Source organism: Hyla sarda, chromosome 5 (genome assembly GCF_029499605.1).
Source record: "Hyla sarda isolate aHylSar1 chromosome 5, aHylSar1.hap1, whole genome shotgun sequence".
Classification (NCBI taxonomy): domain Eukaryota; kingdom Metazoa; phylum Chordata; class Amphibia; order Anura; family Hylidae; genus Hyla; species Hyla sarda.
The window spans coordinates 40180379-40208134 of record NC_079193.1 but is presented as its reverse complement, the minus strand read 5'-3'; the positions used below and the strand labels follow the sequence as shown (position 1 = coordinate 40208134).

Genomic DNA, 27756 nt, shown 5'->3' with positions numbered 1-27756 from the left:
TTAGAAAGATATGAGATAGATAGATAGATAGATAGATAGATATGAGATAGATAGAGAGATAGATATGAAATAGATAGATATTAGACAGATATGAAATAGATGGATAGATAGATATTAAATAGATAGATAGATATGATAAAGATAGAATCATTTTATAAATGGAAACTTTCTAGAAGTCCCTGCAGGTTTTGTACATTAAACAGTGTAAATAAAGCTACTTGAAAAAAAGAAACACCAGGGGAAGCAATGAAGGCTAACAGCTGAGTGGTAACGGTTGCCATGGTGCCGGTAGAGACAACAGAGCAGAGCGGACTTGCTGTGTAGTGATCCCAGGAGATCCCGCACTGACCGGAGATCACCGGAGCCGGATCCTAAGATGAAGACCATGAATCCCCCCGAGAATATCTATAACCTCATCCCCACAGAGGAGGTCAGAGCAGCCCGGCCCCCCCGGTGAGTGCGGACTTTATCCCCCGTAGGAAACAATTCAGGTTTACTCTTAATTTACAAAGCAAAAGGAAAAAATAGTAAAAATGACTAAATGTAATTGGGGATTTTCCCCTAGCACGACCTTCTGACAGTGTTTCCCAACCAGGGTTCCTCCAGCTGTTGCTAATCTACAACTCCCAGCATGCCCAGACCTGATCACAGCAGTGTTCTCAAACCTGTAGCTCTCTTGTTGTTACAGAACTACAACTCCCAGCATGCCCTGATAGACAAGAGAGCCTCAGATTGGGGAACACTGCCTTAGAATATACTATGTGAACATAGCCATGTTTCCCATCCAGGGGGCCTCCAGCTGTTGCAAAACTACAACTCCCAGCATGTCCAGACAGCTGTTGGCTGTCCAGGCATGCTGGGAGTTGTATTTTTTCAACAACTGGAGGCCCCCTGGATAGGAAACACTGGAACATAGCCTAAGGCTTATTTATTTATTTTATTTATTGATTTATTGTTCAGTTATTTATTTAAAGGGGTTATCCAGGAAAAAACTTTTTTTTTATATCTATATATATCAACTGGCTCCAGAAAGTTAAACAGATTTGTAAATTAGGGTAGAAAACAGACATGGTGCACATCTACAATCTAGTATAATGATCTGATTGCTTCTCAGCATAATATCAAAGACTAACAGGTTGTTAGTAACATTTTTGATCAAAAAGTACAAGCCCACTCGCCACGTCAAGGCCACCTATTTAGAGTGGGTCCCTAACGTCCCCAGCATAAAATGGCGCAGCACCGAGCGGCGACCACCACCGCCGCGACACCAATGCGCACAGGGGGGAACGACCCACCGGCAGAGCGGCCCCAATTCCACTCAAACCAGTCTATGGGCCGCACCCCCCGCAGACACGGCGCCACGGCAGCAACGGACACCGCACAGCACCACACCAGATTTTAGATGTGCACCATGTCTGTTTTTCTACCCGAATTCACACTGTGATTTCTATCCCCTCTTTTTTTTTTGTTTGAACATGTTGTCTGCACTCTTCCCCACCCCCTCAGCCCAACCCTATATAAGTAGTAGTTATCTACACATGGTTCATTTCTTTCCTAGCAGCCTCCCAGTCTGACTGGGAGAGCATGGTAAGTGAGCCATTACACCTTGTTCACACTGGTGTGGTGCTGTGCGGTGTCCGTTGCTGCCGTGGCGCCGTGTCTGCGGGGGGGTGTGGCCCATAGACTGGTTTGAGTGGCATTGGGGCCGCTCTGCCGGTGGGTCGTTCCCCCCTGTGGGCATTGGTGTCGCGGCGGTGGTGGTCGCCGCTCGGTGCTGCTCCATTTTATGCTAGGGACGTTAGGGACCCACTCTAAATAGGTGGCCTTGACGTGGCGAGTGGGCTTGTACTTTTTGATCAAAAATGTTACTAACAACCTGTTAGTTTTTGATATTATGCTGAGAAGCAATCAGATCATTGTGCAAGATTTTAGATGTGCACCATGTATGTTTTTCTACCCGAATTCAGATTTGTAAATTACTTCTATTAAAAAATCTTAATCCTTTGAGTACTTATGAGCTTCTGAAGTTTAAGGACATGTCCGGTGCTCACTTTTCTTATTGTATCCGTTCCGGGCTGCAAAAAAAAAGAAAATAAGCTTTCTCTTGCCTGCCTACGCTCCCCTGGTGCTCCCGTACAGGTGTTCGGTCCCCGGGCTGTATTCTTCTTACTTCCTGTTAGCCCGGCACGTCACACGGAGCTTCAGCCTATCACTGGCCGAGGCGGAACATCGCTGCGGCCGGTGATAGGCTGAAGCTCCGTGTGACGTGGCGGGCTAACAGGAAGTAAGAAGAATACAGCCCGGGGACCGAACACCTGTACTGAAGCCTAGGCAGGTAAGAGAAAATTTGTTTTCTTTTATTTTTCAGCCCGGAACGGATAAAATAAGAAAAGGGAGCACCGGACATCTCCTTTAACCCCTTAACGACACAGGACATATATTTACGTCCTGCGCCGGCTCCCGCGATATGAAGCGGGATCGCGCCGCGATCCCGCGTCATATCGCGTCGGTCCAGGCGCTCATCAACGGCCGGGACCCGCGGCTAATACCACACATTGCCGATCGCGGCAATGTGCGGTATTAACCCTTTAGAAGCGGCGGCCGCTTCTAAAGTGAAAGTGACCCGGCTGCTCAGTCGAGCTGTTCGGGACCGCCGCGGTGAAATCGCTGCTTCCCGAACAGCTTACAGGACACCGGGAGGGCCCTTACCTGCCTCCTCGGTGTCCGATTGGCGAATGACTGCTCCGTGGCTGAGATCCAGGCAGGAGCAGTCAAGCGCCGATAATGCTGATCACAGGCGTGTTAATACACGCCAGTGATCAGCATAGGAGATCAGTGTGTGCAGTGTTATAGGTCCCTATGGGACCTATAACATTGCAAAAAAAAAGTGTTAATAAAGGTCATTTAACCCCTTCCCTAATAAAAGTTTGAATCACCCCCCTTTTCCCATAAAAGAAATAAAACAGTGTAAATAAATAAACATATGTGGTATCGCCGCGTGCATAAATGTCCGAACTATAAAAATATATCATTCATTAAACCGCACGGCCAATGGCGTACGCGCAAAAAAATTCCAAAGTCCAAAAAAGCGCATTTTTCGTCACTTTTTATGCCATTAAAAAATGAATAAAAAGTGATCAAAAAGTCCGATCAAAACAAAAATCATACTGATAAAAACTTCAGATCACGGCACAAAAAATGAGTCCCCATACCGCCCTGTATGTGGAAAAATAAAAAAGTTATAGGGGTCAGAAGATGACATTTTTAAACGTATAAATTTTCCTGCATGTAGTTATGATTTTTTCCAGAAGTGCGACAAAATCAAACCTATATAAGTAGGGTATCATTTTAACCGTATGGACCTACAGAATAATGACAAGGTGTAATTTTTACCGAAAAATGTACTACGTAGAAACGGAAGCCCACAAAATTTACAAAATGGCGTTTTTTCTTCGATTTTGTCGCACAATGATTTTTTTTTCCGTTTCGCCGTGCATTTTTGGGTAAAATGACTAATGTCACTGCAAAGTAGAATTGGCGACGCAAAAAATAAGCCATAATATGGATTTTTAGGTGGAAAATTGAAAGGGTTATGATTTTTAAAAGGTGAGGAGGAAAAAACGAAAGTGCAAAAACTGAAACCCTGAGTCCTTAAGGGGTTAAGGTTGTTCTTTTCTGTCTAAATCCTCTCTAATGACACGTGTCTCGGGAACCGCCCAGTTTAGAAGCAAATCCCCATAGCAAACCTCTTCTAAACTGGGCGTTTCCCGAGACAGGTGTCATCAGAGAGGATTTAGACAGAAAAGAACAACCTTAACTTCAGAAGCTCATAAGTACTGAAAGGATTAAGATTTTTTAATAGAAGTAATTTACAAATCTTTCTGGAGCCAGTTGATATATATAAAAAAGTTTTTTAAGGTAAATTTCTAGCGCATTTTTTATTTTTATATTTTTTTGTTTTACAAGTGAAGGACTGGAAAGGCTACATTCACATCGCCGTTCGCATCCAACCCGTTAAGAGTCCGATCGGCTTTTCTTTTTTTTTTTTTGAGTCGTTCAGACCCTAAAACGGGTCGGATGCAAATGGCTACTATCGGGTCGCGACGGACCCTATTCACTTGCATGGGGTCCATCAGTGATCCGATAATTTAACAGGAATTTAGCAGAGTAAAAAATAAAAATAGCGCTTGCACAATTTTTTTCTCCACTAATCTCCCGTCCTTCTGGCCGGATTGCCGACAGAACTCTGAATAGCGGAATCCAACAACAATGTAAGAATGTAAGATAACTGAATCCCTAAATCACAGCAATTCGCAGTTAAAAAAAAAAAAGTATGCGGCTTTTCAAAAGTGATTTTTAAAACACAACAAATGAAAAAAAAAAACCTTCATGAAAGCAACCTCATGTCTCTGCAATAAATATACACATATGTGTGTATATATATATATATATATATATATATATATATATATATATATATATATATATATATATATATATACACACACAGTGGTCCCTCAAGTTACAATATTAATTGGTTCCAGGACGACTATTGTATGTTGAGACCATTGTTTGCTGAGACCATAACTCTATGGAAACCTGGTAATTGGTTCTGAAGCCCCAAAATGTCATCCAAAAATAGGAAAAAATGAGGATTAAAGAAAAATAAGTAGATAACTAATATAGATAAAGCAAATCCTTATATATAAAAGTAAGAAAGATCTGCTGGGAGCTGTAAATCACTGTCTATGTCAGTGTTTCCCGAAGAGGGTGCCTCCAGCTGTTGCAAAACTACAACTCCCAGCATGCCCGGACAGCCAAAGGCTGTCCGGACATGCTGGGAGTTGTAGTTTTGCAACAGCTGGAGGCACCCTCTTTGGGAAACACTGGTCTATGTAGAGGACAGAAGCTTCTTCAGGGTCCTATACAGAACACACAATGTCCTAAAAAAAGGGAAATGGAGCCGCCCTCACCTGGTGTCCAAAGGAGCAGCTAACCCTGGTACAGGTAAAGAGTACAGAACATGTAATACCTCCCTGTACTGTAGGGGGCGCTACCAGACACCAGTCAGTGCATGCACTTCAGTAATACAGGTAAAGAGTACAGAACATGTAATACCTCCCTGTACTGTAGGGGGCGCTACCAGACACCAGTCAGTGCATACACTTTAGGAATACACAGGTTTTACCAGTGAAATATCCATTCAGCCATTGATACGTTTCACAGATTCCATAGCATTGTATGTTGACTCTGGTTTCAAGTTACAATGTTCCAGAAGACCATTGTATGTTGAAACTATTGTATGTTGAGGCCATTGTAAGTTGAGGGATCACTGTATATACCGGTATGCTGTTTTGCTCCCAAAAATGAAATAAATTACGCAAGGTGATTCCTTTTTTTTCTAACTTGATCACCAGCAGCAGCACAGCTTGTACTATTATTCACCCTTCCTGTATATATATGTATGTGTATATATATATATATATATATATATATATATATATATATAAATGTCCCTATATACTGGTTTTGAGATAGATACTGGACATTTGCATGAGTACTTGTACTTGTGCAAATGTCCCTGTTCTCTAATTCGATTCCTGCTGGCGGGACTCCGGCCGGCAGGTATCACAGAAGTGCCCTGTGCACCCTGCCGAGCAATGCAGCGCTCTCAGCAGCTGAGCACACCTCATAGCCGGAAGCTGGGACTAATGCTCCGATTGTGGTGATATCCGGCATTAACCTTTTAGATGCCGTGATCAAAGTTGATCACGGCATCTATAAGTCCTGAAATTAATTGCCGATTAGTTTAGGGACACTGATCGGGATCACCACAGTGAAATCACGGTGTCCCGATCAGCTTAGAGGACGGCCAGAGGTCCCTTACCGTGCTCCGTGCCCTCCGATCGTTGCTACTTTACTGCAGCCAGCCATGGCAGGCAGTAGTAAAGGAGCATCAATAACACTGATCAATGCTATGCTATGGATATTTAGGAACTGGTCACAGCAGGAACAGTTGGAAACTTTAAACGGGGTTAGATAGATAATTTAAAATAAGGTGCAGCTCACAGCAGAAGGACCGAGGTAATTAAAGCTATAGCCGGACCCCACCGGCAGCAAAATAGAAATATAGTAAAAATAATAGCTTATACCTCTAGGACCTCACCAACCTTGGTGCATAATGATAGGAGTGGAAATAAATGTAAATATAACAGCGATACTCATAAATTTTTTTTTTTATTAAATATAAATAAAATACATATTATGAACAAATTTACACATTTAATTGGCACTGTTAGATGATAATCTCACTGGGCCCTAGTGGGGTATCAAAAAATTGTTGGAATGAATATTAAGATGGATAATGTCCAATAATCTAGTATTCCAGTGTGTATGAAGAAAAAGTCCGTAAATCCGCAAACGAAAACTTGTTTTCGGGCTTGTTTTCGTTTGCGGATTTACTTTTTCTTCATACACACTGGAATACTAGATTATTGGACATTATCCATCTTAATATTCATTCTAACAATTTTTTGATACCCCACTAGGGCCCAGTGAGATTATCATCTAACAGTGCCAATTAAATGTGTAAATTTGTTCATAATATATATTTTATTTATATTTAATAAAAAAAAATTTTTATGAGTAACGCTGTTTATATTTAAATTTATTTCCACTCCTATCATTATGCACCAAGGTTGGTGAGGTCCTAGAGGTATAAGCTATTATTTTGACTATAGGGTTAGATAGATTCCTGGAACAAAATAACATTAATGCTTATGCAGAAATATAAAATCATATCCCTTCCTCTTCATCCCACCAAACCCTTCCCTTCAATCCCTTGGTTGGACTTGATAGACGTATGTCTTTTTTCAACTATGTACCTATGTACCATATACAGATTGCATAGTGGGGGAAAAAATCATAATTAACCCCTTCCCTAAAAAAAAAGTTTTAATTACCCCCCTTTCAAAAAGTTTAAATAAAATTTTTAAAAAATTATATATATAAAAAAAGTCCTTCCTCTAATAAAAACTAAAAAAAAAAAACCTTTTCCCATAAAAAAAAAAAACTTAAAAAAAACCTTTCACGTAATATTGAAAAAAGTATCGTTAATTGGTATCGGCGAGTACTTAAAAAAAGTATCGGTACTCATACTCGGTATTACAGAAATTGTATTGGGACATCCCTATATATATATATATTACACAGTACAACATGACCGCCTGGTAGTAAACCACACATAACAAACATTTACATCATGCCTGTTAAGGAGGTCTATGAAACAAGCTACATAGACAGTGAGTGATGGATGCTATCACTATTAACCACTTAAGTGTCATGATCAGTAGGGATTACGGCACTTAAGAGCCTGAATGTATAAGCAATTTAGGTATTGCTTATAAAAGTCCCCTAGGGAGATTTAAAATAGTCATTCAAAAAAATGGTTTGTAAAAGAAATCTATAAAAAATCTATATATATTTGGTATTGACGTGTGCGGAATATTCCTGGGTATTAAAAGAGTTTTAGTCACGGCACATTCCAGTAAAAAATTGAGTAAAAAGTGATCACCAGGTGTACCCTGGGAGCGGCGCATGCGCAGTAGTCAACAAAAGCAGACTGAAGGCAAAAGGAGGGTTTCACTAACTTTAATTATATTGAAAATATTTAATTCTACCATTTATGTTTGTGTTCAGATATGTTTCAACATTCAGTGAGTCTGTGAAGATCGAAGAGACCAAAAATAAAGCAGCCCGCAAAACAATGGGTCCTCCAAAAGTAGATGTGCCCTCGCCTAAAGAGTTTCTACACAAGCACACCAAAGAAGCCACCCTGGCAGAAAGTAAGTGACTATACACATCGGAAGGTAGTGAGCTTAGTTTAGTCTCTATTCGCATATTGCTGTCTATTGTCTAGGTATGGTACCAGACATCACCCATGGACAAGAGAGGCGCCATTTATTGTAACAAATATATACTTTTTGTACTTCTGAACATCCGTACCTTGTCCAAGCCCTGTGCACCATCAATGCTACTGTTACGCCGAGCGCTCCGGGTCCCTGCTCCTCCCCGAAGCGCTCGCGGCGTTTCTCTCCCTGCAGCGCCCCGGTCAGACCCGCTGACCGGGAGCGCTGCACTGACATGGCTGGCGGGGATGCGATTCGCATAGCGGGACGCTCCCGCTCGCGAATCGCACCCCAGGTCACTTACCTGTCCCGGTCCCCGGCTGTCATGCTCTGGCGCGCGCGGCTCCGCTCTCTAGGGTGCACGCGCGCCAGCGCTCTGAGATTTAAAGGGCCAGTGCACCAATGATGGTGCCTGGCCCAATCACCTTGATTGCTGCACCTGTTCCTGGCCCTACTTATGCTCACTTCCCCTGCACTCCCTTGCCGGATCTTGTTGCCTTAGTGCCTAGAGAAAGCTATTACTGTGTTTGTCCATACTGTGTTCCTGACCTCCTGCTATTGCCATATTGACTACGAACCTTGCCGCCTGCCCCGACCTTCTGCTTCGTCTGACCTAGTCTCTGCCTAGTCCTTCTGTCCCACGCCTTCTCAGCAGTCAGCGAGGTTGAGCCGTTGCTAGTGGATACGACCTGGTTGCTACCGCCGCAGCAAGACCATCCCGCTTTGCGGCGGGCTCTGGTGAATACCAGTAGCATCTTAGAACCGGTCCACCGGCACGGTCCACGACAATCCCTCGCTGACACAGAGGATCCACTACCTGTAAGCCGAATCGTGACAGCTACAATACTAGTTTGATTGTCACTCACCAAACTTCCATAACTATTCAGCAAAGGGCCCCTTCTGATAGCACATTTAGGGATATGGGGGATATTTATCAAAGTTGTCTATGTCCTGCATCAATATAGACCAAACTACAGAGGGTTAGGCCGGTCTATTGTGCGCCTAATTTATCAAAAGTCACAAGGTGCTTGATAAATTCTGCACACAGACATCGTGATCGATGCTTTAGACTGTATTTAAACCTGCTCCAGCATGGTCTGACATTTTGGCGTACTTTCAGCCGATGCGACTTGTGGCTGAAAAGTCGCTTTTGATAAATTCAGCACCAATGCATTTTCCAATGCATTTCAATCTAAAATGGACTAGAATGCATCATGTTCTAAAAATCTTCTAGAGCAAAAGTTGCAAGAAAGTCGCACATATTTAGACTGCGACTTTCTGTGCGACAAATTTAGACAGAAAAAAACTGTCTAAATCCTTTAATAAATATCCCCCATAGAGTATACATTTGTTGGTTCCCCACCCTTCCTTGTCCATTCATTCAGCTGTCCCTGGAAGGCTCAATTAACTTCTAAGGGTTCACTCCCACATACAGTATCCTGTAAATATTTGATGTGTGAGATTTTAAGCTGCAGATTTTATGCTGAAGACTTAAGTGTAAACTAAAGGACTGAACACAGCTCCAAATCTATAGCTTCAAATCCTGCTCATCAAACATGCACAGAATTCTGTACGTGCGAATACACCCTTAAGGTACGTTCACACGAGGGGATCCCCAGCACCTATTACACTGCGGATCTGCTGCTGAAGGAACGCTGTATGCTGCCTTTACAGGTGCCTTCTCGGAGCGGCAATACGCCTCTACGAGCAGACACACTGCAATGTGCAATACACTTGCACATCGCAGCAGCTCTTGGCCTAGCTCATAGAGCAGGGGGAGCGGCAATGTGTGCTAGTAAACCGCGCATGCGCAGTGACTCGTACATCGCTTCAGCGTGTCTGCTTGTAGCGGCGTATTGCTGCTCCGAGCAGACACATGTAAAGGCAGCATATAGCAGTCCTTCAGCCCATCGGCGGCGGATCCGCAGCGTAACGTACCCTTAATGGGGTTATCTCATGAATGCTCCTAGTCTGCACAGTAATGGCATACAAACTGGCCCTTATTTACTAAGAGTGTTGTGTAGGTCTCTTTGTGGGTTTTAATTCCCTACAATTTATTTTCCACGGTATTTACTAAGGTTTCCCTACATTTTCCACTTTCCCCACACTTTGCTTTTTTTTTTACACATGCTCTGATCTGTAGAGTTTCCCTCATTTCAAATCCACTACATTTTCTGTGGAAACCTTAGTCGGGAACACGCCCCTTTAAGTGACCACGCCCCCTTTTCCTTACAGCCAAGCCCCTTTTTCGGGTTTTCTTAGCAAAATGGAGAGTTTGTCTGTTTTTTTTTTTTCAATTCGAACACAAATTCTGACCCAGACAGAATTTCTGGCGCAAATTCTAGCGCGGACAGAATCTGGCGCACAACCCTACAAAACATGTCGGGTTTGCAATAGTAAATGAGGGCCATAGTGTACACATAGTAATATTATTGGAACACAGAAGAAGTATGAAGATAATGCACTCACCGCTGACTTCAATGCAGAAAGTTCAAGCTTAATTCTTTCAAGCAACAGATAACTTCTATTCACAGGACAGAAACACAGGGAGCTGTAGATGATACAGGTGGGGCGGGAGCGTTACACAGGGGCGGCAACAAGTTTCTCGCACAACGGCACTTCCTCGGGCCCGTACGGGCCAGAGGAAGTGCCGTTGTGCGCGAAACTTGTTGTGCTGTTTTCTCCTATGATGGTAGCAGGACTCTAATCAATAATTTCACTGCACCGGACTACTTTTTTCTTTCTACTACATAGTAATATTATGCCTTTGCTGAATTGTGGGCAAGAGACAGAGCCATGCCACTCAACATTCTCTGTACACTTCTATACTGATAATCCCTTTCAAACTACATGCAAAGTAGTCCATCCTCTGGTGTGAAGTGGCACATCCATCTTGCTGCCTTCACTAATAAAGCTCTTATGCTGTATCCTCTCTGCTTGTCAGAGGTGGTAAATCGCTTTTGCTCAGCATCTCCTCTGACAAGCAGAGAACAAACTGCAGATTCTGCACATTGATCCCACCACATTGCAAATATGACCAAGCTGATTGGAAAGCAGAGAAACTGAAGATATATATCCTTCTCAGCACATTTATTAAGGCGAATGCTGTAAAGGAGAGAACTCTCAAATAGTAGGTGGTGTTACCAGTTAAATGTTAAATCTCTAAAAAGATTCATTACATTTAACGGAACTCCGGTACTTAACAACTTATCCACACAAAGCGGTGGTTGACACGCCCCCTCCATGCATCTCTATGGGAGAGCCAGAGATACACGATTGCTGTACTCATTTATCTCCAGCACTCCCACAAAGATGCATGGAAGGGGCGTGTTGGCCACCGCTCTGTGCATGGGAAGAGCCTGGATGCGGGGGGATTAATTGTTAAAGGAGTACTCTGGTGGAAAACCTTTTTTTTAATCAACTGGTGCCAGAAAGTTAAACAGATTTGTAAATTACTTCTATTGAAAAATCTTGATCCTTCCAGTACTTATTAGCGGCTGTATACTACAGAGGAAATTCTTTTCTTTTTGGACTTCTGTCTGTCCACAGTGCTCTCTACTGACACCTCTGTCCATGTCAGGATCTGTCCAGAGCAGGAGAAAATCCCCATAGCAAACATATGCTGCTCTGGACGGAGGTGTCAGCAGAGAGCACTGTGGTCGTGACAGAAAAGAAATCCAAAAAGAAAAGAATTTCCTCTGTAGTATATACTGTAATTTTAATAGAAGTAATTTACAAATCTGTTAACTTTCTGGCACCAGTTGATTTAAAAAAATAAAATAAAAAATAAAGTTTTCCACCGACGCACCCCTACATCACATGTTATACCCCTCTCTTCTCTAACATGTATAACACATAATATAGATGTCCGGCTGTAATCACAGGTTATACCCCTCTCTTCTCTAACATGTATAACACATAATATAGATGTCCAGCTTTAAAAATCACTGCACTGTATTTCTGACCAGTACTACACAGCTGCTTAAAGGGGTTTTCCAGAAATTGAAAAACATTTGCTTATAAGTACTGGAAGGATTAAGATTTTTTAATAGAAGTAATTTACAGATATGTTTAACTTTTTGGCACCAGTTGATTAGTTGATTAAAAAAAAAAAATAATAATAATAATAATGTTTTCCACCAGAGTACCCCTTTAAGTACCGGATTTCCCCTTTAACACATAAAAAACAGCAATATCTTGGAAAATTCACTGGGGATTACAAAACAGCATTTTTTTTCGTAACTCGTTTAATGGAGTCATGAAGGTGTACGAGCTTGGTACATCTTCTGGTGCTGTTGAATGGCAGATAGGGCATGGGAAAGGAGCCACCATTTAGACTCTGATATATGGGCCACACTATTTTATTATAAGGGTGCAAATACAGCCGCTACTTCTGTGCTCAACGTCAAGATCCAAGGCATAGGAAATCCATCATGACTTAAATGCTCTGCTCTCTTGTTAACAACAAGAGAGTGCTTTGTATGATTCCACAGGTAGGCCTCCCCGGTGCTTGGCAGAAGAGAAGCGCCCTTCAGTACCACACAGGACAGAGCAGCCACTCATGGGAGTGCAAACTAACAAAAGTTTCATCACGACCAATGTAGCCGAAGCTGTAATGGCTGTGCCTAAGAAACCACAGCCCATCTATGTGGACACAAAGAAAGGAGATAAACATCTCCTGGATACCTCTGGACTTGTTCCTAAGTACATCAAAAAGAAGGTAATATTGCTGTCTAGGCCACACAGACTCTTAACATAACAGGAAAGAGTACATAATTTATACACTGCATTAATAAAAGGCTGGTATCAATCTTCTCAAGTGACAGCTACCTATACATACAAAGCACTCCCACCGATGTATAGGTCAATATACGAGCTCCACATGACATTCTGCCTAATGCATAGATATAGCATGCACTAAACATGTCAATTACCTATTGTTAATGGCTCTAATTTTAGTGTAAAAAGTTAATGCATTGTCTTTTGTTTTGTTTGTCAAAAAGCAAAATTAGATAATTCACAATGTGCCCAATTCCAGCTGTCCAAGAATCTTCATATTAATCATAGATATTGATAGTATATTCTAAGGATTTACCATCTATGTGTGATCCAAACAATACTAAGCACTGCAGCCCCTTCATCCTGATGATGCGCCATCAATATCTATCATTAGAATTTCGATCAAGGCTTTTTTGAGTAGCAGCTTAAGGCTAAAGCTCTGTACACATCATGTTAAAGGGGTATTCTGGAATTCTTTTTATTTGACTGTGCTACAGGGGCTGTAAAGTTACTGTAGTTCATCATATAGTGTCTGTACCTGTGTTTGAAGGCTGGTCTCGGAATTCTTATGTGAGTTTTGCCCTGATGTTTATTTTTATCAGCATACAAAATGAGTGTTGTCCCGGTTGTCTTCCAGGTTGCATTGCTGCCTGAGATAATAATACATCACTAGTCAGTGTGTTGAAAGGGAGCGTGGCTGAGCTTTAATGGGGGAGCGACTGCTGGGGGGGAGGAGATCATTCTCCACAGGGTTGGAGGGAATTGTAGTTTCAAGTACAGCACACATGGAAGCAAGCCTAGCTGTGCTGCAATGGGTGGGGTGACTGATGTGTAGGAGGGAGAATAGTCACTTCCCACCTGGATACTGGGGATTGTTGGAGGGAGGAAACAGAAACAGGAAATAGTCAGTTCACACAAATAAAGCATCAGCGTTATGGTGGCCATTTACCACCAACACAAGCATGTGTCCTTGATGAGCATGTCCATTACTGTCTGGCAGGTAAGTACTAAAGTCACCTTTTGTGCGAGAACCCCTTTAAAGCTTTCCATCAAAAGTAGAAATGAGTGAATTGATTTGAAACTGATCTAATTTGTTCTGAATTAAGCAAAAAAAATTTTTTTTGATTTGTCCAATTTGCTTTGACTGAATCTGTACAGGAGCAGGAACATCTGTTAAAGACAAGAGTCCTTGCTCTTGCACTTACATATATTGTATGCCTACTACTCAATACATATTTACTGGGCCTACCGCAAAGTGCCCAGCCCAGTGATCGCGTTCCACCCATAGGTAAAAGGCAATGCTGTGTGTGATGCCAATTACACTCTGACCCATGCTCTGACCCTGCAAGTGTTCACTGAGCAGGAGACATACAGTGTATAATTCCTGCTTGGTGTGTAGTTTCTGTGGTGCCATAAATTTAAGGAAAAGGGACTCCTGTCATTGCTCCCTGCACCTGTATACCCAGCAGTGAGGCATATGTTGTATCCCTGCTGCATAGTTAAACTGTTTGGCAGGAAATAGATGGTCAGCGGATATAGCCGAAATCAGAAAATTTGTCTGACTTTAATGTGTATGGCCAACTTTTGATTTACAAAGGATAAAAGTCTTGCATAAAAAAAGTAATTGAGTTGCAACGACATTGAAAACTTAATATAACCCTGGAGCAAATAGCTTACTTCACGTTAAAGGAATCTCACAATAGAAGACCTACTACAATAAGGACTCTCCTGACTAGTCACTTTTAGTAAATACTTCCTTCGTTATTGAACATTGGGTGTTATCCTTCTCCTTGTCTAACTGTACCTGATCAGTTGGGAGTAAGTAGGGAAGTATGACATGCCAGATCCAAGTGGCATTTTTTTCTTTTGGAATTTTCTCATCCTTTGTAGAGCTTTTAGGACTTTCAGGAATAGTTTTCCAAAAATTGCTGCATGGGTATGGCGTTATTTATTTATTTTTTTTGAAAACGTTGGAATTTTTCCTTTAGAGTATATGGGAGAAAAAATAACGGCCAAACAACAAAATAGGGAGATTTATCCAGACCTATGCAGAGGAAGAGTGGTGCATTTCCCTTGAGCAACCAATCAGATTGCTTCTTTTAGAGGCCTTAATAAAAAAAAAAAAAGCAATTTGATTAGTTGCTCAAGGGGAACCGCACCTCTCTTTCTCTACATAGGTGTTGATTAAAGGGGTACTCCACCCTTAGACGTCTTATCCCCTATCCAAAGGTGACAGCTGTCACGCCCCCTCCTACAGAAATGAATGGAGGGTATGTGGTGTGATGTCATACACACGTAGGCCCCGGCTGGGAAATCGTAATATTTTAAGGGGTACTCCGCCCCTAGACATCTTATCCCCTATCCAAAGGATAGGGGATAGGATGTCAGATCTCCGGGGTCCCGCCGCTGCGGCAACGTGCTATCATTACTGCACAGAGCGAGTTCGCTCTGTGCGTAATGATGGGCGATACAGGGGACGGAGCAGAGTGATGTTATGGCTCCGCCCCTTGTGACATCATGGCCCGACCCCTTAATGCAAGTCTATGGCAGGGGTTGTGATGACAGCCACGCCCCCTCCCATAGACTTGTATTGAGGGGGCGGGCCGTGACATCACAAGGGGCAGAGCCGTGACATAATGATGCTCCGGCCCCTGTACTGCCCGTCATTACGCGAAGAGCGAACTCGCTCTGTGCAGTAATGATAGCGTGGTGCCGCAGCGGCAATCCCAGGGGTCCCCAGCAGCGGGACCTCGACGATCTGACATCTTATCCCCTATCCTTTGGATAGGGGATAAGATGTCTAGGGGCGGAGTACTCCTTTTAAGATTCACATTCACAATAATAAAAATAGTTTGCTCAGATAATTGATGTGTTGACAGACAGTCATTCTAAGGTGTCTCTGCTGACAGTTCTTTCAATAGAAATGGGAATTTATTATATTCTTCTTAGAACCAAATAAAAATTTGCATAGGGCTAAGTCTCTACTTGTTTTTTTTTTGTTTTTGAGCCAACGTCAGAAGTGGATCCATAATGGAGGAGATGTGTAAGTCCATCCAATATATGTCCTGTTCCTTTTGAATACACTTCTGGCTTTGGCTTAAAAACTGCAGTGGTATTATTCCAAAAACTGCCAGGAAAAAAAACAAGTGGAAACTTAGCCTAGTTGTAATTTCTTTTTTTTTTGTAGTTGTAATTTATTAATTTTTTTTTTTGTAGTTGTAATTTATAAAAAAAATTTGTTCCCCCAGATGTGGATTTTTACCTTAAAGGGGTTCTCCACCATAAGGTGATTTTAGTACGTACCTGGCAGACAGTAATGGACATGCTTAGGAAGGATCTGCGCTTGTCTTGGGGCTAAATGGCTATGTCATTAGATCACCATAACACTGTGGCTAGCTGTTTGTGAACTGGTATTTCCTGTTTGACTTTTCTTTTTTTGACTACAAATCCCATAATTCCATTTTCCTCCCTCCCACACATCAGCTACTCCACCCATTGAAACATAAATGAGTTGTATCCATTCAAATCAGTGTGGTTTTCAATCAGGGTGCCTACAGCTGTTGCAGATTGATCTCTCTCCCACCAAGCGATCCCTCCACCCATTGAAGCAGACAGGCTCCCTGTCATCAGCGGACTAGTGATGTCAGGTCTCAGCGCATTGCAAGCTGGGAAAAATCTGAGACAACAGTCATTTTGTATGCTGTTAAAAATAAATATTGAAGTGAAAATCACAGAAGAATTGTGAGAAAACCGTCACACACAGGTACAGACACTATATCATGAACTACACTAACTTTACAGCCCCTGTAGCATAGTCAAATAAAAAAAAAGTCCTGGAATACCCCTTTAACTGTATAGTATGTGAAGCAAATATTACACTTTAGAAGACGTAGAAGATAAACATATACAGTCAACTTTTTATTCCTTATTTTATTTGTGACTGAAGGATTATGGTTCTACACCTGAGTATTTAGCCAAGAGAAATGAAGAAGTACGGAGAGCTCAAGAGGAATATGATGCCTATGTGAAGGAACGTCTTAGGATGGGAGCCATGAAGCAGCTTTCTGAAGAGGAGAGGCAGAGTGTGCTGGAGGTAATGATGTGTTATGTTGATGTTGTTCTTTGACTTATTTTGGCTCTGATTTTTATTGAAAAGACCCAGCTTTTTCTGTCCCTGCCTATTGCCAATCTATCCCTAACCCCCTCCCTGCTTTTAATTTTTATTTTTACTATATTAAAAATGCCTTTTGTCTGCCTGGCAGTGTGCTCACTATCCCCAGCATCCCTCACCTTCCCCAGCAGGCACCACGTCACTGATGCCTGCTGGGAGGGACTTCCGCCCTTAGTTCATCTACACAGGGTGCCTCCAGCTGTTTCATCACTACAACTCCCAGCTTGCCCTGACATCTATTGGCTGTCAGGGCATGCTGGGAGTTGTAGTATTGAAACAGCTGGAGGCACCCTGTGTAGATAAACTATTAGTTAGTTACATGCGGCGCTAGCCCGTCCCCTCCGTCTCCCTCCCCCCCCCCCCCTGCGCCATATCCCGTTCCCTCCATCACCGCCCCCCCCCGCATACCCCGTTCCCTCCATCACAAACCCCCCTCCCGCATACCCCGTTCCCTCATTACACTTACTGCAGAGTTGGGACAGCGGCGGCGGCGAGGCAGCGGCGGCGATGTGCGGGAGGAGTGGCCTCCCAGCCAGTGGCCGGGGAGCCAATGCGCTCGCTCCCTGCCTGTCTGATTGACAGGCAGGGAGCGAGCGCAGGCTGAATGAAAAAGGACCGATGCCCGGCCGCATCAGTCCTGTTTCAGGCGTGACGTCATGCCAGGCTGCAGCCGGCCACTAGGAGGGAGACCCCTAGTGGCCGGTTTTCAAATGTAAATTAAACAATTTTAATAAAAAAAAAAAATAAATGAAAGTATATTAGAGATATGTTGTAGTACATAAGTACTACAACATACCAAAAAATAAAGTTGGTGACAGTGCCCATTTAATATTAGTCAATGCGACATGTAATAAGGTATGTAGACTGGTTCTGCAAAAGAAAAACTGACCAGGTTAACTACAAGTCAACAAGTCTCTCTAGCCTTAGAATAAATAATCCCTCTGGGCTGTCCTGGGGGAAACAAAGGTCTAATGAGTTTTTCGTAGTTGGTAATAGCTGTGAAACCTCTGTGCCACCCAACAACTTTGGTTGGGCGGTGTTAAAAGAGTACCTGTCACCATCTCCATTGCTTTATATTATGCTGCTGGTATGTTGCCCTCCTCATTACCTGCCCCCCGCAGTCCTTCATAGATCTATCCTGTGGCAGTGCCAACCTTGAACTTTTTTCTGTGATTTGGACTATGAGAGTTAGGACTCATGCATGAGTCTTAACTCTATGAGAGATTTGTGGCTGGGACATGTAGGGAGACCCCTAGTGGTCAGTTTTTACAAGTCAAAATAAATATATAAATATACTTTTTTTTTTAAATTACATGGTATTAGAAAGTTGTTTCTAATACATTAATTAACAGCATATAAAAAGTATTTTTGATGACAGGTACTCTTTAAGTAGCCCCAGGGTTTCACCCTTTCATCTATGCTGCAGGAGGCTACCAGGTCCGTACTTCTGAGAGTGGTCCTTGTGGTGATGGGGGCAGGCCCAGTGGACTAAGCGACACCAGTGGGAGACACTTAAGAAACAGGTAGAGGCAAGTCTGGATACTAGCTTATCTCTTGGGCTGGCAACGTATGGGCATAGTCAGAAACAGGCAAACAGGTCAGAGTTTGTAGTAAATCAGGCCGGGTCATACACAGGAGTAGCATACAAGGCAAAAGGGAGTAGGCTGGAACAAAATCAGGAAACTGGCTAAGGACATGCACTGTAGCAGAATCACCTTCACTGGATCACTAGGAACTTTTTGCTTAGGCAAGGTGGAGTCCGGATGTCTGCGTGGTATACCAAGTGATATAATTTGATAGGATAGAGGAAGGATTTGCATGCACACTGGCCCTTCAAGAGGCTGGTAGGGAGCATTCGCACACCCAATAGGCACATCCTGGAAAGATAACAAGAGCAACAGCATGAGACGAAGTATAGAGCGAACACTGTCCACAACAATGTGCAGCACTAGAGCTGTCTGACAGCCACTTAATGGCCCCACTATATCATACACATGTTAAATTGGTTTCATGGGAATTAATACTGATGGCTCATCCTTAGAAAAGACCATCAATGTGTGATTAGTAGGGGTCTGACCCCTGGTATTATCACATATCAGCAGCAAGAATGGACTTTTCCTCATGTAGATTGTCAGATACTACAGAAAAAAGACTACACACACTGCTCAAATTAAGGGAACACTAAGATAACACATCGTAGATCTGAATGAATGAACTAATCGTATGAAATACTTTTGTCTTTACGTAGTTGAATGTTCTGACAACAAAATCACACAAATTATCAATGGAAATCAAATGTATCAACCCATGGAGGTCTGGATATGGAGTCACACGCAAAATCAAAGTGTAAAACCACACTACAGGCTGATCCAACTTTGATGTAATGTCCTTAAAACAAATCAAAATGAGGCTCAGTAGTGTGTGTGGCCTCCACGTGCCCGTATGACCTCCCTACAACGCCTGGACATGCTCCTGATGAGGTGGTGGATGGTCTCCTGAGGGATGTCCTCCCAGACCTGAGGGATGGAGCAAGACATGATGTCCCAGATGTGCTCAATCAGATTTAGGTCTGGATCTCATCTCGGTACCTAATGGCAGTCAGGCTACCTCTGGCAAGCACTTGGAGGTCTGTGCGGCTCCCAAAGAAATGCCACCCCACACCATTACTGACCCATCGCCAAACCGGTCTTGCTGGAGGATGTTGCAGGCAGCAGAACGTTCTCCACGGTGTCTCCAGACTCACGTCTGTCACATGTGCTCAGTGTGAACCTGCTTTCATCTGTGAAGAGCACAGGGTGCCAGTGACGAATTTGCCAATCTTTGTGTTCTCTGGCAAATGCCAAACGTCCTGCACGGTGTTGGGCTGTAAGCACAACCCCCACCTGTGGATGTCGGGCCCTCATACCACCCTCATGGAGTCTGTTTCTGAACGTTTTAGTGGACACATGCACATTTGTGGTCTGCTGGAGGTTATTTTGCAGGGCTCTGGCAGTGCTCCTCCTGCTCCTTCTTGCACAAAGGCGGAGGTAGCGGTCCTGCTGCTGGGTTGTTGCCCCTACTTGCTCCTACGGCCTCCTCCACATTTCCTGATGTACTAGTCTGTCTTCTGGTAGCGCCTCCATTCTCTCGACACTACGCTGACAGACACAGCAAACCTTCTTGCCACAGCTTGCATTGATGTGCCATCCTGGATGAGCTGCACTATCTGAGCCACTTGTGTGGGTTGTATACTCCGTCTCATGCTACCACTAGAGTGAAAGCACGGCCAGCATTCAAAAGTGACCAAAACATCAGCCAGGAAGCATAGGAACTGAGAAGTGGTCTGTGGTCACCACCTGCCGAACCACTCATTTATTGGGGGTGTCTTGCCTGTAATTTCCACCTGTTGTCTGTTCCATTTGCACAACAGCATGTGAAATTGATTGTCAATCAGTGTTCTTCTTGAGTGGACAGTGTGATTTCACAGAAGAGTCATTGACTTGGAGTTACATTGTGTTGTTTAAGTGTTCACTTTATTTATTTGAGCAGTGTTTATGTGTACGACACTGTATCAGGTGTTCCACTGAAATAACTGCAGCGTACACTGTGACCACTTTGTTCTGCTGCACAGTTGCAGCCCTGGGAATAGGCCATCAATAAGAATTTCTAGAAATAACCATTAATAGGAGAGTTCAAGGGGTACTCCAGATGGGGGAAAAATTAAAATCAGCTGGTGCCAAAAAGTTATACAGATTTGTAAATTACTTCTGTTGAAAAATCTTAACCCTTTTAATACTTATCAGCTGCTGTATGCTCCAGAGGGTACTTCTCCTCTGTCTGACCACAGTGCTCTTTGCTGCCACCTCTGTCTGTGTCAGAGCACTGTGGAGATTTGCTCCTACTCTGGGCAGTTCCTGACATGGACAGAGGAGGCAGTAGAGAGCACTGTGGTCAGACTGGAGAGAACTACACAACTTCCTCTATAGTATACAGCAGCTGATAAGTACTGGAAGGATTTAGATTTTTAAATAGAAGTCATTTACAAATCTGTATAACTTTCTGGCACCAGTTCATTTGAAAAAAAATATTTGCCCCTTTAAGATGACTGCTGTCCTGGGCGAACATGGCTGCACGGTATCGTGGCTGACGTGTTTTCTATATGAACCACGAATGTACAGTTTTGTGTGGTCAATTATGACTTATGAATTTCTTTTCTGTTTATAGGGCATAAAGAAAAACTGGGATCAACTTCATCACGAGTATCAGGGTCTATCAGTTGTGATCGATACTCCCCCCAAAAAGGCGCACAAAGAGAGGCTGGAAGCCGAAATGAGACAGTTGGAGCGGGATATTGATATGATCGAAAGGCACAAGATCATCTACATCTCTAATAACTAGATCCCCCCTCGGTGTACAGTGTGCATAGCAGACAGAGGAGAGACAAGCCTTTCTAGTGGGAGACAATAAATTATATATTTTATTGTCTTTTTTATTTTTGCATTCTGTTTTGTTTTTGTTTTTATTTAAAAGTTTACTAAACTATGCTCTATACCAGTGGTCTTCAACCTGCGGACCTCCAGATGTTGCAAAACTACAACTCCCAGCATGCCCGGACAGCCGTTGGCTGTCCGTGCATGCTGGGAGTTGTAGTTTTGTATCATCTGGAGGTCCGCAGGTTGGAGACCACTGCTCTATACTATTCACAATGTAACGTGAGCCTTTACTGGAGTTTTCACCACTTTTGGTGCAGCACACAGGCCAACCCTTGTAATCAAAACAATGAAAACTAGGGCAGAGCCCAATGGACCCCATTAGTTAACAGGATCAGTCACTTGCCATTTAGACACAACGTGCAGCAGACTTGGCACAGGGATAAAAGGAGTACTGAAAGAGAGTATATTTAAAAAAAAAAAAAAAAAAAAATAACTACCACAAGAGGAGATAGTTTTATATTAGAGGGGAAAGGTTAAAGTAATAGGAGGAAGTATAACTTTACTGAGAGAGTAGTGGATGCATGGAATAGCCTTCCTGCAGAAGTGGTCGCTGCAAATACAGTGAAGGAGTTTAAACATGCATGGGATAGGCATAAGGTTATCCTTTATCTAAGATAGAGATAAGCATAAGACTATCCTTCATATAAGATAGGGATAGGTATAAGGCTATCCTTCATATAAGGTAGGAAGAGGCATAAGGCTATCCTTCATATAAGATAGGGATAGGTATAAGCCTATCCTTCATATAAGGTAGGAAGAAGTATAAGACTATCCTTCATATAAGATAGGAAGAGGCATAAGGCTATCCTTCATATAAGATAGGGATAGGTATAAGGTTATCCTTCATATAAGAAATGGATAGACATAAGGTTATCCTTCATATAAGGTAGGAAGAGGCATAAGACTATCCTTCATATAAGATAGGAAGAGGCATAAGGCTATCCTTCATATAAGATAGAGATAGGCATAAGGCTATCCTTCATATAAGATAGGGATAGGCATAAGGCTATCCTTTATATAAGATAGAGATAGGCATAAGGTTATCCTTCATATAAGATAGGAATAGGCATAAGGCTATCCTTTATATAAGATAGGGATAGGTATAAGGCTATCCTTCATATAAATTAGGGATAGGCATAAGGCTATCCTTTATATAAGATAGGAATAGGCATACGGCTATCCTTTATATAAGATAGGGATAGGCATAAGGCTATCCTTCATATTAGATTGTAAATGGCATAAGGCTATCCCTTATTTAAGATAGAGATAGGTATAAGGCTATCCTTCATATAAGATAGGCATAAGGTTATCCTTTATCTAAGAGATAAGCATAAGACTATCCTTCATATAAGATAGGGAGAGGCATAAGGCTATCCTTTATATAAGATAGGCATAGGTATAAGGTTATCCTTTATATAAGATAGGGATAGGTATAAGGTTATCCTTTATATAAGATAGGGATAGGCATAAGGCTATCCTTTATATAAGATAGAGATAGGCATAAGGCTATCCTTCATATAAGATAGGGAGAGGCATAAGGCTATCCTTTATATAAGATAGGGATAGGTATAAGGTTATCCTTCATATAAGAAATGGATAGGCATAAGGCTATCCTTCATATAAGATAGGAATAGGCATAAGGCTATCCTTTATATAAGATAGGGATAGGTATAAGGCTATCCTTCATATAAGATAGGGATAGGAATAAGGTTATCCTTCATATAAGAAATGGATAGACATAAGGTTATCCTTCATATAAGGTAGGAAGAGGCATAAGACTATACTTCATATAAGATAGGAAGAGGCATAAGGCTATCCTTCATATAAGATAGAGATAGGCATAAGGCTATCCTTCATATAAGATAGGGATAGGCATAAGGCTACCCTTCATATAAGATAGGGAGAGGCATAAGGCTATCCTTTATATAAGATAGAGATAGGCATAAGGTTATCCTTCATATAAGATAGGAATAGGCATAAGGCTATCCTTTATATAAGATAGGGATAGGTATAAGGCTATCCTTCATATAAAATAGGGATAGGCATAAGGCTATCCTTTATATAAGATAGGAATAGGCATACGGCTATCCTTTATATAAGATAGGGATAGGCATAAGGCTATCCTTCATATTAGATAGTAAATGGCATAAGGCTATCCCTTATTTAAGATAGAGATAGGTATAAGGCTATCCTTCATATAAGATAGGCATAAGGTTATCCTTTATCTAAGAGATAAGCATAAGACTATCCTTCATATAAGATAGGGAGAGGCATAAGGCTATCCTTTATATAAGATAGGCATAGGTATAAGGTTATCCTTTATATAAGATAGGGATAGGTATAAGGTTATCCTTTATATAAGATAGGGATAGGCATAAGACTATCCTTTATATAAGATAGAGATGGGCATAAGGCTATCCTTCATATAAGATAGGGAGAGGCATAAGGCTATCCTTTATATAAGATAGGGATAGGTATAAGGTTATCCTTCATATAAGAAATGGATAGGCATAAGGCTATCCTTCATATAAGATAGGAATAGGCATAAGGCTATCCTTTATATAAGATAGGGATAGGTATAAGGCTATCCTTCATATAAGATAGGGATAGGAATAAGGCTATCCTTCATATAATATAGGGATAGGTATAAGGCTATCCTTTATATAAGATAGGGATAGGTATAAGGCTATCCTTCATATAAAATAGGGATAGGCATAAGGCTATCCTTTATATAAGATAGGAATAGGCATAAGGCTATCCTTTATATAAGATAGGGATAGGCATAAGGCTATCCTTCATATTAGATAGGAAATAGCATAAGGCTATCCTTCATATAAGATAGAGATAGGTATAAGGCTATCCTTCATATTAGATAGTAAATGGCATAAGACTATCCCTTATTTAAGATAGGGATAGGTGTAAGGCTATCCTTCATATAAGATAGGGATAGGTATAAGGCTATACTTCATATAAGATAGAGATAGGTATAAGGCTATCCTTCATATAAAGGTAGGGACAAGGACTATTCATAAGTATTCAGAATATTGGGCAGACTAGATGGGCCAAATGGCTCTTATCTGCCGACACATTCTATGTTTCTATTAGGCCCGTGTGAACATAGCCTAACTGTACACAGTGTGGGGTCTTACTTTTAATATGATACACATCTGTGTTAGATCTTCTCCCCCTTCCCAGCAAGATTTTTGTGGTTTTCCTGCTGGAATCCATTCTCCAAACCTAGGATATAGGATGGTAAACCAGCGCTCTTGACTGTAGGGTAAAGCTGGCCATATACATTAGATATGTGCTGACCAAACCCCCCAAATTCCGGGGGTCTGACTGATCTCCTAAAGCAGGCATAGGCAACCTTAGGCACTGCAGATGTTTTGGAATAAAATGCTGCCAAAGCATCATGGGAGATGTAGTCCAAAACATCTGTAGTGCTGTAGGTCGCCTATGCCTGTCATGAAATATACAGTGGTCTCCCAGTTCTAATACAGAACACATGCACGCTCAGCTGAACCGGGAGTGCACATGTAAGCTGTGATTTAAAGATGTACTGAAAATCCGGCAAAAAAGATACCTTAAAAGCATCTCTAGCTTTAGTTACTGTCTTAACTCGGTGGATTATGGACATGTGGACGGGTGCTGCCTGAACCATCAGGGAGGTCCTGGTGGCTTCTCTCCGCCCCATTAGCCTTGATAACAGATCTCTGATATACCCAAACAAGAAGAGATCTGTCAATCAAGGCTCGAGGGGGCGGGGATAAGTCAACAGAAACCATCCGGAAGTGTGGCTCAGGCAGCATGAAAGTGATATTTAGTTTAGATGTCTCCCCGCTAAAAATGGAGTGTACCAGCAGGTATTCAGTATTATATCAGTACTCTGTAGCCCGGTGTTTCCCTAACCTGGGTGCCTCCAGCTGTTTCAAAACTACAACTCCCAGCATACCCGGACAGCCAAAGGCTGTCCGGGCATGCTGGGAGTTGTAGTTTTGCAACAACTGAAGGCACCCTGGTTGGGATAACACTACTGTAACCTGTCTGGGGAGTATGTAAATGAAAAAGGCCAGAAGAATCCTTTTTTCCCTTCACTATAAGTGCAGAAGAAGCCAACCTCATAGATGCGTTTATGGTATGCTAATCCTAAAAAATCATATTAAAGGGGTACTCCACAGGAAATCTTTTTTTTATTTATTTATTTTTTTTTTAAAATCAACTGGTGCCAGGAAGTTAAACAGATTTGTAAATTACTTCTATTAAAAAATCTTCATCCTTCCAGTACTTATCAGCTGCTGTATGCTCCACAGGAAGTTCTTTTCTTTTTGAATTTCTTTTCTGTCTGACCACAGTGCTCTCTGCTGAAACCTCTGTCCATTCCAGGAACTGTTCAGAGTACAAGCAAATTCCCATAGCAAAACTCTCCTGCTCTGGAAAGTTCCTGACATGGACATAGGTGTCAGCAGAAAGCACTGTGTGTCGGACAGAAAGGAAATGTAAAAAGAAAAGAACTTCCTCAGGAGAATACAGCAGCTGATAAGTACTGGAAGGATTAAGATTTTTTAAAAGAAGTAATTTACAAATCGAATTAACTTTTTGGCTTCAGTTTATTTTAAAAAAATAATAATGTTTTCCAGCAGAGTACTTCTTTAACCCATGAAACTCATTCCTTTAGCCTTACGTGTCCCAAACCCCATATTAGAAGATTAGAACATCAGACAAACTTTTTGTTGTCAACCATAATACAGGTGGCAAAATGAATATGTCTAACAATAGGTGGTAATGCCATGTGAACCCAGCCTAAATACGGAGGAACTAGTGTCAGGGTGCATGCACACCACGTTTTTGCTATACAGTTCCCGGATACGGTTTCGAGTTTAAAAACCGCACGGAACCGTATAGGAAACCGTACACATTGACTTAACATTGTAAATACGGTTTTGTCCGTTTTCTTTACCCGTACCCAAAACCGTAGTCTACCACATTTTTTGGTCCTGGTGAAAAACCGTATTAAACCGTATACTGTTTTTTTCTTTAACATGGGAGTCAATGGACTCGTACAGTACCGTATGGGCGTACGGTTCCATCTGGTTTTTGACTTTGCACATTTTTTTTTATTGGGATTTCAATCATACAAGTGAAACTTTATTCAAAATGGAATGAAAAGTTAAAAACTTATACGTTTTTTTCTTTAAAAACTGATGCAACCGGACATCATTTTTCAAACCATATACGGTTTTTAACTGTATATGGGTTGAAATTTGTACACACGTTTTGATCCAGTTTAGTCAGGTTTTGAGGAATCCGTTTTTCATCAAAAACCTGATACGGGAACTGTATAGCAAAAACGTGGTGTGCATGCGCCCTCAGGGTATGATCACACTGCTTTTCTACCCCTGCAGACATATACTGTTAACGGGAGCAGTGGACCCCATTCACTTCTATGGCCGAACAGAGTCACCCCTAGTGACTCAGTCCGGGACGTGTCCACTATTGTAAACGCACATATGTCCGGGAAGGAGTCACTAGGTGACTCAGTTCGACCAAAGAAGTGAATGAGGTCTGCTGCTCCCATCAACAGTATACGTCAGAATCCCTTTTCTGGCGGGATGCCCACAGATACCATAAACAGGGGCCAGAAGGTAGTCACCTGGGCTGATTGGTGCTGATTTAGGCCCCGTTCGCACAGCGGAATTTCCAAGTGGAATCCGGTGCACAAAATTTGGCTCGGAAATTCCATTGCAGCATTGTCTTCTATGCGATTCTCCTGCACCGTGCACACAGTTGAATTGTTGCGGCAAAAACATCTGCCGTGGAAATTCCTGATCCCGACATGTCAGGGGGAGATTTATCAAAACCTGTCCGGAAAAGTTGCTGAGTTACCCATAGCAACCAATCAGATCGCTTCTTTCATTTTATACAGGCCTTGTTAAAAAAAGGAAAGAAGTGATCTGATTGGTTGCTTTGGGTAACTCAGCTACCGTATTTTTCGCCCTATAGGACGCACCGGCATATAAGACGCACCCAATTTTAAAGGTGCAAAATCTAGAAAAAAAAGATTCTGAACCCAACATTGATCTTCAACCTGCGGACCTCCAGATGTTGCAAAACTACAACTCCCAGCATGCCCGGACAGCCGTTGGCTGTCCGGGCATGCTGGGAGTTGTAGTTTTGCAACATCTGGAGGTCCGCAGGTTGAAGACCACTGGTATAGGAGGTAATACTCACGTGTCCCCGCCGCTCCGGACCCATCACCGCTCGTCACCGCTGCCCTGGATGTCGCTCCATCGCTGTCGCCGCGTACCCATGGTGTCCCCGACGCTCCGGACGTCTTCTTCCCCGGGATCCACACACTCGTCATCACGTCGCTACGCACGCCGCTCCTATTGGATGACGGGGCGGCGTGCGCAACGACATGTTGACGTCG

The 27756-nt window shown here is 42.4% G+C and overlaps 2 protein-coding genes across 7 annotated transcripts in view; one reads left to right on the top strand and one right to left on the bottom strand.

The window, feature by feature from the left end:
• Positions 1 to 27756, bottom strand: part of THNSL1 (threonine synthase like 1) — a 64909-nt gene that overhangs the window by 28484 nt on the left and 8669 nt on the right. For 2 of the 6 annotated variants that reach the window (XM_056519312.1, XM_056519316.1), the window contains exon 2: positions 10377 to 10458. The exons of the other annotated variants lie outside the window; for them this stretch is intronic. The gene's annotated coding sequence lies outside the window, so the exon portion shown is untranslated. The remainder of the gene's footprint in view (positions 1 to 10376; positions 10459 to 27756) is intronic. 6 annotated transcript variants of the gene reach the window in all.
• ENKUR (enkurin, TRPC channel interacting protein) lies at positions 227 to 21318 on the top strand. The gene is made up of 5 exons (XM_056519319.1): positions 227 to 453; positions 7699 to 7844; positions 12377 to 12627; positions 16633 to 16779; positions 21061 to 21318. Exons 1-5 carry the CDS (start codon positions 377 to 379, stop codon positions 21232 to 21234), a joined length of 795 nt encoding a protein of 264 aa, XP_056375294.1. The 5' UTR covers positions 227 to 376; the 3' UTR covers positions 21235 to 21318.

What these genes read in the sequence shown, in the direction of transcription:
- ENKUR (XM_056519319.1), top strand. Translation starts at nt 377, where the DNA reads ATGAAGACCATGAATCCCCCCGAGAATATCTATAACCTCATCCCCACA. An exon ending in CTAAGTACATCAAAAAGAAG is followed by an intron (nt 12,628 to 16,632) that starts GTAATATTGCTG and finishes TTGTGACTGAAG; the next exon opens with GATTATGGTTCTACACCTGA. An exon ending in AGAGGCAGAGTGTGCTGGAG is followed by an intron (nt 16,780 to 21,060) that starts GTAATGATGTGT and finishes TTCTGTTTATAG; the next exon opens with GGCATAAAGAAAAACTGGGA.